A 15,938-nucleotide genomic window follows, 5' to 3' on the forward strand; every position below is an offset into this window, starting at 1 on the left:
AACCAGGGTCACCAAGTGGGGAAAAAACAGTTCAATACATGAAGCAGCTGGTGGTGAACCACAGGCCTTTGTTTCAGGCTACGCTTCCTTTAAACCGCCACCCATCATCCCTGACTTTCCAGCTGCTCGAAGGCTGCCGGTGGACAGCTAATATCAGCTAAACCAGACAGGTCCACACAGGCTAACTTCTGCTGTAGATTATCATCTACATTATGGAACTGGGCCTCTAACTCACCTACCCTCGCCTCCAAGGCTATGAATATTCTACACTTTCTACACATCTCATGCTCACTAAAGGAGGCAGAGGAGTAACTGAACATCTCAAACACTTTGAAAAAGATGGGAGGGAGAACAAGTGGAAGAAGCCATGCTAATGCAAGGTTAAGCTAAACTAAGCAACAGTGATAAAACAAAGAAATGGGAACGCAGAGAATTGTGCACTTAATAACCTTTTTACTAAGGTGCTTGTGTATTTATTTGTTAACACCAACCACAACAAATGGTGTGTAAAAGTAACTCGGTAAGGTAAGGTTTAAGTGTCTCATTTGTTTTAGTGTAAGAAGGTGCCGAACTGTTCAAATGCTTGAAGCAGCTTGTAGGAGCAGCAAAAAATCTTCAGTGAACATTAACAAGTGCAGTTGTCCTGCTTCAAGCTTTTAAAAGGAAATGACCTGGATGAATCTTCATCACTGTGTTAAACTGTTTTCACAGTTTTCTTGCTGGAAATTGAAACCATCATTGAGGTTCAGTTTTTGACAAATGAGCTGCTATGATGGAGATCACATAAACTCTGTTTTCTTCTGTCCCTTTGTCCTGCAGATCTCCCTCAACAGCACAGTTGTGAAGTGGAGGATGTTCTGACTGACCAGCAGCTCTGTAACCAGAAGAAGAACTCCACTCTGGACCAGGAGGAACCAGAACCTCCACAGGTTAAAGAGGAACAGCAGGAACTCCTCTGCATCAATCATGAAGGTGAGCAGCATGTACTGAATGAGGAGACTGATCCCTCTATAGTAACCGCTACTTATGGTGGACCAGAACCAAACTATGACATGGTTCGCTCTCACAACGCTCCTCAAGGTAAAATGTCTCTGCCAAAATGCTTAACTCGTGGAAAATTCCTTATCAGTCAGAACTTAATAGACATCAGAGAATTCACATGGGTACAAGACTTGTGGGAAAGGTTTCAGAAAAGGTCTTCAGTTACCTATCCACATGGGAATGAACACCAATGTGAAGCATCTTTTAAACTTGTTGTTAAAGTTTTAGTTAAATTTCTCCACTGTCTATATGAAAACTCACCCAGGTAAGAAGCCATATTTGTTTGTAAAGCAGGTGAACAGCTGTAGTCTGTCAGATTGTCCAGTGGGTCTGTGGAGAACCTTATAGAAGTTTTCTAAAATGTCATGGAAATGTTTTTGTCAACTACAGTTTGAACTTTAAGAGAAATCCTATCCTATCCTATTTAGTTTGGTTTTCTTCATATAAAAACCATTAGTCAGCATTAAGTGTTTTTTTCTGTTACATGTTCCTGAAGGAAAACAAGGAAGAATGAAGTGCAGGTGTGCCACTTCAAAAAAAGGAACCTCCCACATGAGGCAGAGGAAAAACACCAGAGCACAAGCACACAATAAAACAGTCGAAACCCAATACACATAGCATTTTCTCTTTCATTCAATCTTTATGGTGTTTTGTTTGTTAGTATTTTAATGTTGCATTAACTCTTTTGGTTATTCCAGGATTCTGTGCTACCCGGTCAGCACGGAATGTAATTTCTTTTCATCACATTCTGTTTCTTGTTTCCTTTAAACCTCCAGATCTCTGTCAACAGCAAAATTGTAAGGTGGAAGAGATTCTAGCTGATCAGCAGCTCTGTAACCAGGAGAAGAACTCCAATCTGGACTGGAAGGAACCACAACCTCCACAGGTTAAAGAGGAACAGCAGGTTCCCTGCACCACCCATGACAGTGGGCAGCATGTACTGAATAAGGAGACTGATCCCACTGCAGTGACTGCTGCTCATGAAAGTGACTGGAACCAACAACCAAGCTTTGACATGGTTCTGTCTCACAACTCTCCTCCAAGAAAAAATTTGCGAATAGGAAAACTTTGTGGAAAATCGTTTCTATGTCAGTCGGAACTTAATAGACATCAGATAACTTACACAGGTGAGAAGCCATTTTCTTGCAAAATATGTGGGAAATGTTTTAGTAAAACGGTTTGTTTAAATGTCCACATGAGAACCCACACAGGTGAGAGGCCATTTCCTTGCAAAATATGTGGGAAATGCTTCACGGGTAAAAGTAATTTAACTGTTCACATAAGAACCCACACAGGGAAGAAGCCATTTATTTGCAAAACTTGTGGAAAACGTTTCAACGATAATAGCAATTTAACTATCCACATGAGAACCCACACAGGTGAGAGGCCATTTCCTTGCAAAATATGTGGGAAATGCTTCAGGGGTAAAAGTAATTTAAGTGTTCACATAAGAACCCACACAGGGGAGAAGCCATTTTCTTGCAAAATATGTGGGAAACAATTTACTCGAAGTAGTGGTTTAACTGGCCACATGAGGATCCACACAGGTAAGAAGCCATTTTCTTGCAAAATATGTGGGAAATGTTTTAGTAAAACGACTTATTTAAATGTCCACATGAGAACCCACACAGGTGAGAGGCCATTTCCTTGCAAAATATGTGGGAAATGCTTCACGGGTAAAAGTAATTTAACTGTTCACATAAGAACCCACACAGGGAAGAAGCCATTTTTTTGCAAAACTTGTGGAAAACGTTTCAATGATAATAGCAATTTAACTATCCACATGAGAACCCACAAAGGTGAGAGGCCATTTCCTTGCAAAATATGTGGGAAAGGCTTCATGGGTAAAAGTAATTTAACTGTTCACATAAGAACCCACACAGGGGAGAAGCCATTTTCTTGCAAAATATGTGGGAAACAATTTACTCGAAGTAGTGGTTTAACTGGCCACATGAGGACCCACACAGGTGAGAAGCCATTTTCTTGCAAAACATGTGGAAAATGTTACAGACAAAATTATTCGTTAACTGTCCACATGAAGACCCACAAAGAAGCCATGTGTTTGCCAACAAGTGAACCATCTGAACCAACTATCAGGAAAAGTTCTTTGAAAAGCTGAGTTTGGAAGAATGATGTAACCTGTCCCACATATTTCTATGGAATAAACCACAAAATGTATATTTGTAGTTGGCATTTTTCTTTTAATATCAAGTTTTTAGATCTAAAGACAACTGTCACTTAGATTTATCATGTTGAATTGTGTGTATGCCTCAAAATGTATTTTAGATGTAACTAGTGTACTGAATTTGTAAGTATTGTATATTGTTTGTATATTGTAATTCTCCCCTCCCCTCCTGAACACCGGCCCATCCTCCCAGGATCCACTGCTATGTTAGCATTAGCATTAGTCAGAGGTCTCTACGCTACTTTAACTTCTATGTAGAGCTGTATCAACATGGTTTAGGCGTCACATTTCAAACCTTTGTGTTTTCTCCCATAAATTAATTTAACCTACCTTGCAAAGTCAGAGGTCAGCTCTGTTGTTTAATATTTTCTGGACCACATAAATATGTTCACATATATTCATGATGTGGCTCAATGACCTCAAATACTGTGAAACTATAAAAACTGAGGAGTCTTAACAGCTTCTATATCTTGTATAAGGTTGAGTTTCGGTGGCACTCTTGTAATGCAACAAAACGAAAATGTTTTCAAATTTTGTTTATTCGTTAAAAGTTATACTACAAGGTCCTCAAGTCCTCCTGAAGGTGTTCACAGACTTTTTAATACAATAAAAAAAATAAAAAAATCATACTTTTTGTTGTTCCAGGTTTCTCCTCATTAAAACACTGTCCTTTAAGGAATGTCCCATGAGTGATTCATTAAAATTCACATGAATTTCTCAAAGAGGACACATTTTAGGAGAATTAAAATGCATGTGATTATTTACGTGTAAATAAATGTAACAGTGTTTCATGTACTGCACAAAACGTGTCCTGAAGTTTGTTTTGTTATTTTTCCGGGGTTCGGTGACGTCATCAGTGGGCGTCACCAGTAGCACGTTCTCAATCACGTCGTCAGTACACCTCTTTATCGCGCCGTGCATGATGGAGAGCCAACAGAAGTTTTCTTCATTTCTCTGCAGTCAGAGAACAGAAAGAGGACTCGGACAGTGAAGCTGCTGCTGCTACACGTACTCTGTAAGTTTACCACTTTGTTCACGTTACAGTTCACTTTCTTACCCGAGTTTATCACGATTTATTTATGACTTAATTATTATGAAAAAGCTGAAATCTGCAGCACTTTTTGACTATTTGTATTGTCAGTAACAGAGGAGTCACACTCCACAACAGCTAGAGGCGGTTACAGTTCCGTTTCCTACTAACAATAAAACCTTAAAAGAATAGCGCGTGTTTCTGATCTTGCCGGGCTTCCGTAGTTCCCTCCGTCACAGGTAGCTTGTGCAGGGAGGTGATGGCAGCTAAATGTGGTGCATTACTGTGAACTGAGGGTCAGAATTTCCCACACTGTGCCAGGTGCACCAGGTTAAATTCTACATCATGGCACACTAAAATAATCGATTTATTCTGCTGTTTTCTACAGGTGCTGGTTTACAGTACAGTTCAGATCTGTGTCCCTGCTACCAAGAGCTGACATGAACCACAACGTTGTTTATCTGGTGGACCAGGACGCTTTTTACTGTTCCGTCTGTCTGGATATACTGAAGGATCCAGTGACGATTCCCTGTGGACACAGCTACTGCATGAACTGTATTCAAACCCACTGGAACAGAGAGCATGAGAAGAAGAGTCAGTTGCCCTCAGTGTAGGAAGACTTTCACACAGAGGCCTGTCCTGGTGAAAAACATCATGTTAGCAGCTTTAGTGGAGCATCTGAAGAAGACTGGACTCCAGGCTGCTCCTGCTGATCACTGCTATGCTGGACCAGAAGATGTGGCCTGTGATGTCTGCGCTGGAAGAAAACTGAAAGTCTTCAAATCCTGCGTGCAGTGTTTGGCTTCATACTGTGAGGAACACCTGCAGCCTCATTATGATGTGTTTCAACTGAAGAAACGGATGGACATAAAGGCCACAACATAGTCTCAGCTGCAGCAGAAAGGACAGAGAAGCAGAGAGCACTCCACATGAGTGTGCTGCAGAGAGTCAAGGACGGAGAGAGGGTCCGGGGGAACATCTGCTCTCGTCATGATGAGGTGCTGAATATGTTCTGTTGCACGGATCAGCAGTCTATCTGTTATCTCTGCTCTGTGGATGGACATAAAGGCCACGACATAGTCTCAGCTGCAGCAGAAAGGACTGAGAGGCAGAGAGATCTCCAAGAGAGTCTCCAGCAGAGAGTCCAGGACAAATAGGGGAATTTAAAGCTGCTCCAGCAGGAGGTGGAGGCCATCAGTCGTTCAGCTGATAAAGCAGTGGAGGACAGTGAGAAGATCTTCACTAAGCTGACCTGTCAGATCCAGAAAAGAAGCTCTGATGTGAAGCAGCAGGTCAGATCCCAGCAGGAAACTGAAGTGAGTCGAGTCAAAGAGCATCAGGAGGAGCTGGAGCAGGAGATCACTGAGCTGAAGCAGCTGGAGCAGCTCTTACACACTGAGGACCACATCCAGTTTCTACACAACTACCGCTCACTGTCCGCACCTAGTGAGTCTAGAAGAATGTTTATTTGGACGTAATGACAAATCTTGGGCTTTATATTGTCACCAAAACAGGTACATATTTTGGCACAACAACATCTACACTAATGTCTCAGGTGCTCCTTCCTCCAGAGTAGGAGTGTACCTGGATCACAGTGCAGGTAGTCTGTCCTTCTACAGCATCTCTGAAACCATGACTCTCCTGCACAGAGTCCAGACCACATTCACTGAGCTCTATGCCGGATTGTGGATCCTCGTGTGAGTTGTTGAGTGTGAAGTAGAAGGTCATGAGTTCAGGTGGAAATCTTCTCTTGATGCTTCGAACAGAAAGAAATGTTATTAATGCTTTTTGATTTCTGGTTTCTGTATTTGTTTTCTCATCACTGTAATAAAGGGTCATCATTATTTCATTCTCAGTCTCACATTCATTGTTTTGTCCATAAAGTTTTTGTTGAGAACATTCCAAGACATAAAGAATTGAACTGATAATAATAATAAAAAATAATAAACAACAAATTATAAAATACACATCTACATTAGAAATTACAGGACAAGAGACATTTTCTTAAAAAAAAAAAATATTTGTTGTTTTATCAGCTTGAGAGAAGTTTCAGTGGAGCTCCTCTGCCACCTAGTGGTTGTACTGTATATGATACCTTGCTGCACAGAAGCCTCTGTTTACTGTGGTGTGGATGTAAATACATGTTTGCTTAACCATCGATGACTGAATAAGACCTTGAGGCTGCATGAGGAAGCACTCATTGCTGCAAAACCACAAGAGGAAGGACGTCCCTTGAGTACTTTTACTTTTAATACTTTAAGTGCATTTAAAAGTAAGTACATAAGACTTTTACTTAAGTATATATTTTGCTGGGTAATTGTACTTTTACTTAAAGGTAGGGTAGGAGATTTCAATTCTTACTTTACTGCTCACACTGAGTGCCATAAAGGTTTAAGGTACCACCAAAATAGAATAATATACAAAAAGAGCAATTTGCAGAATTTGCAAAAATACAATTAAGTACACATAAAAATATAAACTATGGCAGTAAGTGGAACTATATACATATAAATGTGCATGACTGCTACATCAGCTGTTGTGTAAATTGAGCAGAGGATGAGTCATTGTGCAAAACTGCCAGGACAGTTGTATGTGCAGATATTGGATTGAATATTAAGGTGCATAGAGAAATAAATAAATAAACAATATTGCAGTTACTGTGTTATTGTGACAGTCAGTATGTAAAGAGTGAGTATGTGTGGGGTACAGTTCATACAGACTCCTAAGGAGTCTGATGGCGGAGGGGAAGAAAGAGTTCTTGAGTCTGGTGGTCCTGCACTTCACACTCCTGTACCTCTAGCCTGAGGGGAGGAGAGTGAGTGTTGAGGATTGAATCAGACAAATGGAGTCAGAGGTGCAGCCTTTCCCAGGAATTTATTAAGATCAATTGTTTGACACGTATCAATCAACAAGTTCAACAGCAAAGTCTCTTTTTATAGCAAAGCATGTCTGTGTGTGGGTGTTTGTGTGTAGATTGGGCAGCTCTTTCACCCAGATTGCAAGGACACCTCTGGTTCCTATCGATGGAAATGTTTACATTTCTATCCTGCTTTCTCACATCAGATCGAAACACAAAATCGAGGACAGCAAGGACACTATGTCCTGATACTTCAAAACATTTCCTCAGTTCTGGACAACACTGAGAAATCAACATGTGTTAGGCCAAATCCAACATCCCATGAGCAACAAATATATACAACATTTTTCACAACATATCCCCCCTCAGGTGGGGGCGCTAATCAAACTAGCGTCACCAGAAGTGTTACTATATGTGCAGTGAGTGTATAAGTGAGTGATGGCAAATTGCTTATGTAATGAATGATAAATGACGGTTATATGAGTACATCAATGCCACATATGTGTATCTACAGAGGCAAACCTATTTATGCATGAGTATGAATGATAACATGGCAATCAGAAGGATATTCTCAGAGTGTAGGAGTGAAAAACCTGTTATCTCAGGGAAAAGATTCCTACAGCCCCTTCCGCCAGGTGACCATGTTAACTGAGAACACCTTTTACAATGTAACAAAACATAACAAATTCAGAGTATATGGTTAAATGATCAAATGAAATTATGAAATTACTAAAAAAAAAAAAACAACAAAGCATAAAATGATTATATGATAAAATTACTGGAAACAACAAACATGAAAATGATTCTGAAACTATGAGATCAACCATGAGTATATGATAATGAAAATGTGATGTCTTTATTAAATGTAGGAATGTCATTTCCCCCTATTAATATATGTGTTGCACTTTATGTGTATTTTATGTCATGTATATCATGCATGTCAGGTGTATATCAGCTCATTCCTTATCTGGATCATCATCCAGGTACGATGGCACTGGGAACAGACCAGGTGTCCTTACTCCCATTTCCTGGAGAGCAAGGTGGTCTTGGGCCTGTTGTTGTAGAGCAGAGAAATGTAGCATGTGGGCTTTCTGTAGTCCCATCATTACATTCAGTTGTGTGTCCATCATCTGGTTCTCCTCAGCACGGGCACGATGCAACATGTTTCTTTAAGGCGATCAGGATATCTGCTGCCAATCAGTAGTACAGGTGTTATACTCATTTTGGCTGCTTTAGGCTATTTGTTAAAATATTCAGCAATGTTTCATTTAGTTTGTATGAGGTTTTGTATGAGACAACTTCTATATTTCTAAATGCCAAATCAGATTTTGCACACATATGTATCACCTCAAGACGCACAAAAAAGTCTCTTGGACCCCCCCTCCAAACCCAACAGGAAGTGCGCCAATTTTTTTTAGTAATTCTTGGCGATTTCTGACCCTGCTATAAAACTTTTCACGCCTCGCATACTTCATGCAATTGAGCTGAAATTCACTGTCCAGTCAGGACACCATAGGGAATAGATGCATTCCAAAACTCTTTCAAAAGAATTACCGTGTGGCGGGGCGTGGCCTCAAAGTTGACCATTCGCCAAGGAACTCACTCTATTTTATGCACTACCCATATTCTTCATACATATACTTCATTTTCTAGAATTTCTCCATATGTTATAGAATTGATTTGGATAGTTTTGTTGAGGCTATTTCAAAAGAAGATCTTTTCATTGCCAAGACAATCTTTCTTTCTCCAGGATGCAGGGAATTTCTTCTGCCATCCACCATGTTGTTTGTCTGTCCCAGTGGCTGTACTGTGTTTGAACATATATTTAAGCACACTAAATACTGAATGCAGTCCTTTCCACTAAACCCCACCCTTTTCTCACAAAGTTTCAATGGTCTGGATAACGGCTAGCAATCAACAGTCATATGAGGACCAAACTACCATCGTCTAATAATTGATGCAAGTCGTTAAATGGTGATGAATGGCCAGTCTGAAAAGCTGTTTAGTTGATGCTTCTTGGTGACCCCCTCTTGGACATTCTGAAAAAATACATCAAAGTATATAGAAAAATTTGACCAATATTCTAACAGTACATCTACCAAAAGATCACAAATTTGTTTAAGGTACATTGTATCTTTGTATTTCTTTGATAACAACAAATCTACAGAAGTCATGAAGTCCTTTAGTGAAGAATCACACCCCAAATTCAAAGCACTTTCTAATATTTTCTTCAAAAAAATGTGAATGAAGTTGAAGTGAGTCTATCATATTTACAGGAGTATTTACTTTGTGGTAAGTGGTAAAACTGTACCATCAAGAAGGCCTTAAGCTTTAAGAAAAATGTTAGCAGTTATGCTTAAGTAGTCCAATTTAGAAAGGTTAGGATCAAATGAGAATATTCAACCTGTAATGTTATAACTTTATGTACCACTTTTACTTCAGTGCTGCTACAGACTGATTTTCTAGAATTTCTCCATATGTTACAGAATTGATTTGGATAGTTTTGTTGAGGCTATTTCAAAAGAAGATCTTTTCATTGCCAAGACAGCCCCAAAGAGAAGCACTTATGAAGACAAAAACCATCAGTGTCTCCATTTGAGGTGGTCTGGACATGATTCACCTGAAAATATGACTTCAAATGCAACCAGGTGTTTTTGTCAATGAAAACTGCTCCAACAGGTATTCACTGATATTAAACATCAGTATAACAATGCTCAAGTCTTGGTGGAGCAAATGACACACAAATGTATCCCAGTCAGATAAACTTAAATGAGCTGAAGCAAATATTTGACAGCAAGACTACCCCAACAATTAGCACTTACTGTCTTCACAAGTCAAAGTTAGTGCTTATGTCAAGGTAATGTTGTTGACAACTTCTTGAAAATGATCTTGTTCTGTGCACAAAATGAAAAACTCACAACCAAGACAACCCCAAAGAGAAGCACTTATGAACACAACAAGCATCAGTGTCTCCATTTGAGGTGGTCTGGGCATGATTCACATGAAAATATGGCTCCAAATGGACTCAGTTGTGTTTGTCAATCAGAACTGCCCCAACAAGTAGCACTTACTGTTTAAAAAAGACAGCACAATGCTCAAGTCAGGGTAATTTAAATGACTTAAAAGTATCCATCAACCAGTACAACAACAAAGAATAAGCTCATACTGAATGAAGACAAAAGTTATTTGTCATATTGAGACAATAATCCAAACGTGTAATGAACAATCTTCCTTACTCACAGGTTTCTCCAGGATGCAGGGAATTTCTGCTGCCATCCACCATGTTGTTTGTCTGTCCCAGTGGCTGTACTGTGTTTGAACATATATTTAAGCACACTAAATACTGAATGCAGTCCTTTCCACTAAACCCCACCCTTTTCTCACAAAGTTTCAATGGTCTGGATAACGGCTAGCAATCAACAGTCATATGAGGACCAAACTACCATCGTCTAATAATTGATGCAAGTCGTTAAATGGTGATGAATGGCCAGTCTGAAAAGCTGTTTAGTTGATGCTTCTTGGTGACCCCCTCTTGGACATTCTGAAAAAATACATCACAGTATATAGAAAAATTTGACCAATATTCTAACAGTACATCTACCAAAAGATCACAAATTTGTTTAAGGTACATTGTATCTTTGTATTTCTTTGATAACAACAAATCTACAGAAGTCATGAAGTCCTTTAGTGAAGAATCACACCCCAAATTCAAAGCACTTTCTAATATTTTCTTCAAAAAAATGTGAATGAAGTTGAAGTGAGTCTATCATATTTACAGGAGTATTTACTTTGTGGTAAGTGGTAAAACTGTACCATCAAGAAGGCCTTAAGCTTTAAGAAAAATGTTAGCAGTTATGCTTAAGCAGTCCAATTTAGAAAGGTCAGGATCAAATGAGAATATTCAACCTGTAATGTTATAACTTTATTTACCACTTTTACTTCAGTGCTGCTACAGACTGATTTTCTAGAATTTCTCCATATGTTACAGAATTGATTTGGATAGTTTTGTTGAGGCTATTTCAAAAGAAGATCTTTTCATTGCCAAGACAGCCCCAAAGAGAAGCACTTATGAAGACAAAAACCATCAGTGTCTCCATTTGAGGTGGTCTGGACATGATTCACCTGAAAATATGACTTCAAATGCAACCAGGTGTTTTTGTCAATGAAAACTGCTCCAACAGGTATTCACTGATATTAAACATCAGTATAACAATGCTCAAGTCTTGGTGGAGCAAATGACACACAAATGTATCCCAGTCAGATAAACTTAAATGAGCTGAAGCAAATATTTGACAGCAAGACTACCCCAACAATTAGCACTTACTGTCTTCACAAGTCAAAGTTAGTGCTTATGTCAAGGTAATGTTGTTGACAACTTCTTGAAAATGATCTTGTTCTGTGCACAAAATGAAAAACTCACAACCAAGACAACCCCAAAGAGAAGCACTTATGAACACAACAAGCATCAGTGTCTCCATTTGAGGTGGTCTGGGCATGATTCACATGAAAATATGGCTCCAAATGGACTCAGTTGTGTTTGTCAATCAGAACTGCCCCAACAAGTAGCACTTACTGTTTAAAAAAGACAGCACAATGCTCAAGTTAGGGTAATTTAAATGACTTCAAAGTATCCATCAACCAGTACAACAACAAAGAATAAGCTCATACTGAATGAAGACAAAAGTTATTTGTCATATTGAGACAATAATCCAAACGTGTAATGAACAATCTTCCTTACTCACAGGTTTCTCCAGGATGCAGGGAATTTCTGCTGCCATCCACCATGTTGTTTGTCTGTCCCAGTGGCTGTACTGTGTTTGAACATATATTTAAGCACACTAAATACTGAATGCAGTCCTTTCCACTAAACCCCACCCTTTTCTCACAAAGTTTCAATGGTCTGGATAACGGCTAGCAATCAACAGTCATATGAGGACCAAACTACCATCGTCTAATAATTGATGCAAGTCGTTAAATGGTGATGAATGGCCAGTCTGAAAAGCTGTTTAGTTGATGCTTCTTGGTGACCCCCTCTTGGACATTCTGAAAAAATACATCACAGTATATAGAAAAATTTGACCAATATTCTAACAGTACATCTACCAAAAGATCACAAATTTGTTTAAGGTACATTGTATCTTTGTATTTCTTTGATAACAACAAATCTACAGAAGTCATGAAGTCCTTTAGTGAAGAATCACACCCCAAATTCAAAGCACTTTCTAATATTTTCTTCAAAAAAATGTGAATGAAGTTGAAGTGAGTCTATCATATTTACAGGAGTATTTACTTTGTGGTAAGTGGTAAAACTGTACCATCAAGAAGGCCTTAAGCTTTAAGAAAAATGTTAGCAGTTATGCTTAAGCAGTCCAATTTAGAAAGGTCAGGATCAAATGAGAATATTCAACCTGTAATGTTATAACTTTATGTACCACTTTTACTTCAGTGCTGCTACAGACTGATTTTCTAGAATTTCTCCATATGTTACAGAATTGATTTGGATAGTTTTGTTGAGGCTATTTCAAAAGAAGATCTTTTCATTGCCAAGACAGCCCCAAAGAGAAGCACTTATGAAGACAAAAACCATCAGTGTCTCCATTTGAGGTGGTCTGGACATGATTCACCTGAAAATATGACTTCAAATGCAACCAGGTGTTTTTGTCAATGAAAACTGCTCCAACAGGTATTCACTGATATTAAACATCAGTATAACAATGCTCAAGTCTTGGTGGAGCAAATGACACACAAATGTATCCCAGTCAGATAAACTTAAATGAGCTGAAGCAAATATTTGACAGCAAGACTACCCCAACAATTAGCACTTACTGTCTTCACAAGTCAAAGTTAGTGCTTATGTCAAGGTAATGTTGTTGACAACTTCTTGAAAATGATCTTGTTCTGTGCACAAAATGAAAAACTCACAACCAAGACAACCCCAAAGAGAAGCACTTATGAACACAACAAGCATCAGTGTCTCCATTTGAGGTGGTCTGGGCATGATTCACATGAAAATATGGCTCCAAATGGACTCAGTTGTGTTTGTCAATCAGAACTGCCCCAACAAGTAGCACTTACTGTTTAAAAAAGACAGCACAATGCTCAAGTCAGGGTAATTTAAATGACTTAAAAGTATCCATCAACCAGTACAACAACAAAGAATAAGCTCATACTGAATGAAGACAAAAGTTATTGTTCATATTGAGACAATAATCCAAACGTGTAATGAACAATCTTCCTTACTCACAGGTTTCTCCAGGATGCAGGGAATTTCTGCTGCCATCCACCATGTTGTTTGTCTGTCCCAGTGGCTGTACTGTGTTTGAACATATATTTAAGCACACTAAATACTGAATGCAGTCCTTTCCACTAAACCCCACCCTTTTCTCACAAAGTTTCAATGGTCTGGATAACGGCTAGCAATCAACAGTCATATGAGGACCAAACTACCATCGTCTAATAATTGATGCAAGTCGTTAAATGGTGATGAATGGCCAGTCTGAAAAGCTGTTTAGTTGATGCTTCTTGGTGACCCCCTCTTGGACATTCTGAAAAAATACATCACAGTATATAGAAAAATTTGACCAATATTCTAACAGTACATCTACCAAAAGATCACAAATTTGTTTAAGGTACATTGTATCTTTGCATTTCTTTGATAACAACAAATCTACAGAAGTCATGAAGTCCTTTAGTGAAGAATCACACCCCAAATTCAAAGCACTTTCTAATATTTTCTTCAAAAAAATGTGAATGAAGTTGAAGTGAGTCTATCATATTTACAGGAGTATTTACTTTGTGGTAAGTGGTAAAACTGTACCATCAAGAAGGCCTTAAGCTTTAAGAAAAATGTTAGCAGTTATGCTTAAGCAGTCCAATTTAGAAAGGTCAGGATCAAATGAGAATATTCAACCTGTAATGTTATAACTTTATGTACCACTTTTACTTCAGTGCTGCTACAGACTGATTTTCTAGAATTTCTCCATATGTTACAGAATTGATTTGGATAGTTTTGTTGAGGCTATTTCAAAAGAAGATCTTTTCATTGCCAAGACAGCCCCAAAGAGAAGCACTTATGAAGACAAAAACCATCAGTGTCTCCATTTGAGGTGGTCTGGACATGATTCACCTGAAAATATGACTTCAAATGCAACCAGGTGTTTTTGTCAATGAAAACTGCTCCAACAGGTATTCACTGATATTAAACATCAGTATAACAATGCTCAAGTCTTGGTGGAGCAAATGACACACAAATGTATCCCAGTCAGATAAACTTAAATGAGCTGAAGCAAATATTTGACAGCAAGACTACCCCAACAATTAGCACTTACTGTCTTCACAAGTCAAAGTTAGTGCTTATGTCAAGGTAATGTTGTTGACAACTTCTTGAAAATGATCTTGTTCTGTGCACAAAATGAAAAACTCACAACCAAGACAACCCCAAAGAGAAGCACTTATGAACACAACAAGCATCAGTGTCTCCATTTGAGGTGGTCTGGGCATGATTCACATGAAAATATGGCTCCAAATGGACTCAGTTGTGTTTGTCAATCAGAACTGCCCCACAGTAGCACTTACTGTAAGACTTAGCACAATGCTCAAGTCAGGGTAATTTAAATGACTTAAAAGTATCCATCAACCAGTACAACAACAAAGAATAAGCTCATACTGAATGAAGACAAAAGTTATTGTTCATATTGAGACAATAATCCAAACGTGTAATGAACAATCTTCCTTACTCACAGGTTTCTCCAGGATGCAGGGAATTTCTGCTGCCATCCACCATGTTGTTTGTCTGTCCCAGTGGCTGTACTGTGTTTGAACATATATTTAAGCACACTAAATACTGAATGCAGTCCTTTCCACTAAACCCCACCCTTTTCTCACAAAGTTTCAATGGTCTGGATAACGGCTAGCAATCAACAGTCATATGAGGACCAAACTACCATCGTCTAATAATTGATGCAAGTCGTTAAATGGTGATGAATGGCCAGTCTGAAAAGCTGTTTAGTTGATGCTTCTTGGTGACCCCCTCTTGGACATTCTGAAAAAATACATCACAGTATATAGAAAAATTTGACCAATATTCTAACAGTACATCTACCAAAAGATCACAAATTTGTTTAAGGTACATTGTATCTTTGTATTTCTTTGATAACAACAAATCTACAGAAGTCATGAAGTCCTTTAGTGAAGAATCACACCCCAAATTCAAAGCACTTTCTAATATTTTCTTCAAAAAAATGTGAATGAAGTTGAAGTGAGTCTATCATATTTACAGGAGTATTTACTTTGTGGTAAGTGGTAAAACTGTACCATCAAGAAGGCCTTAAGCTTTAAGAAAAATGTTAGCAGTTATGCTTAAGCAGTCCAATTTAGAAAGGTCAGGATCAAATGAGAATATTCAACCTGTAATGTTATAACTTTATGTACCACTTTTACTTCAGTGCTGCTACAGACTGATTTTCTAGAATTTCTCCATATGTTACAGAATTGATTTGGATAGTTTTGTTGAGGCTATTTCAAAAGAAGATCTTTTCATTGCCAAGACAGCCCCAAAGAGAAGCACTTATGAAGACAAAAACCATCAGTGTCTCCATTTGAGGTGGTCTGGACATGATTCACCTGAAAATATGACTTCAAATGCAACCAGGTGTTTTTGTCAATGAAAACTGCTCCAACAGGTATTCACTGATATTAAACATCAGTATAACAATGCTCAAGTCTTGGTGGAGCAAATGACACACAAATGTATCCCAGTCAGATAAACTTAAATGAGCTGAAGCAAATATTTGACAGCAAGACTACCCCAACAATTAGCACTTACT

The 15,938-nt window shown here is 38.5% G+C and overlaps 1 protein-coding gene and 1 pseudogene across 1 annotated transcript; both read left to right on the forward strand.

Moving 5' to 3' along the window:
- The first annotated feature begins 835 nt into the window (after positions 1–835).
- On the forward strand, positions 836–3,219 carry LOC114449310 (gastrula zinc finger protein XlCGF17.1-like). The gene is made up of 2 exons (XM_028426849.1): positions 836–972; positions 1,818–3,219. Exon 2 carries the CDS (start codon positions 2,057–2,059, stop codon positions 3,158–3,160), a length of 1,104 nt encoding a protein of 367 aa, XP_028282650.1. The 5' UTR covers positions 836–972; positions 1,818–2,056; the 3' UTR covers positions 3,161–3,219.
- Positions 3,220–4,510: 1,291 nt separating this feature from the next.
- On the forward strand, positions 4,511–5,957 carry LOC114449742 (tripartite motif-containing protein 29-like; annotated as a pseudogene).
- Positions 5,958–15,938: the final 9,981 nt, after the last annotated feature.

Source organism: Parambassis ranga, chromosome 17 (assembly GCF_900634625.1).
Source record: "Parambassis ranga chromosome 17, fParRan2.1, whole genome shotgun sequence".
Classification (NCBI taxonomy): Eukaryota; Metazoa; Chordata; class Actinopteri; family Ambassidae; genus Parambassis; species Parambassis ranga.

Excerpts from the sequence above, each read along its gene's own strand:
- LOC114449310 (XM_028426849.1), top strand. The coding sequence starts at position 2,057 with ATGGTTCTGTCTCACAACTCTCCTCCAAGAAAAAATTTGCGAATAGGA.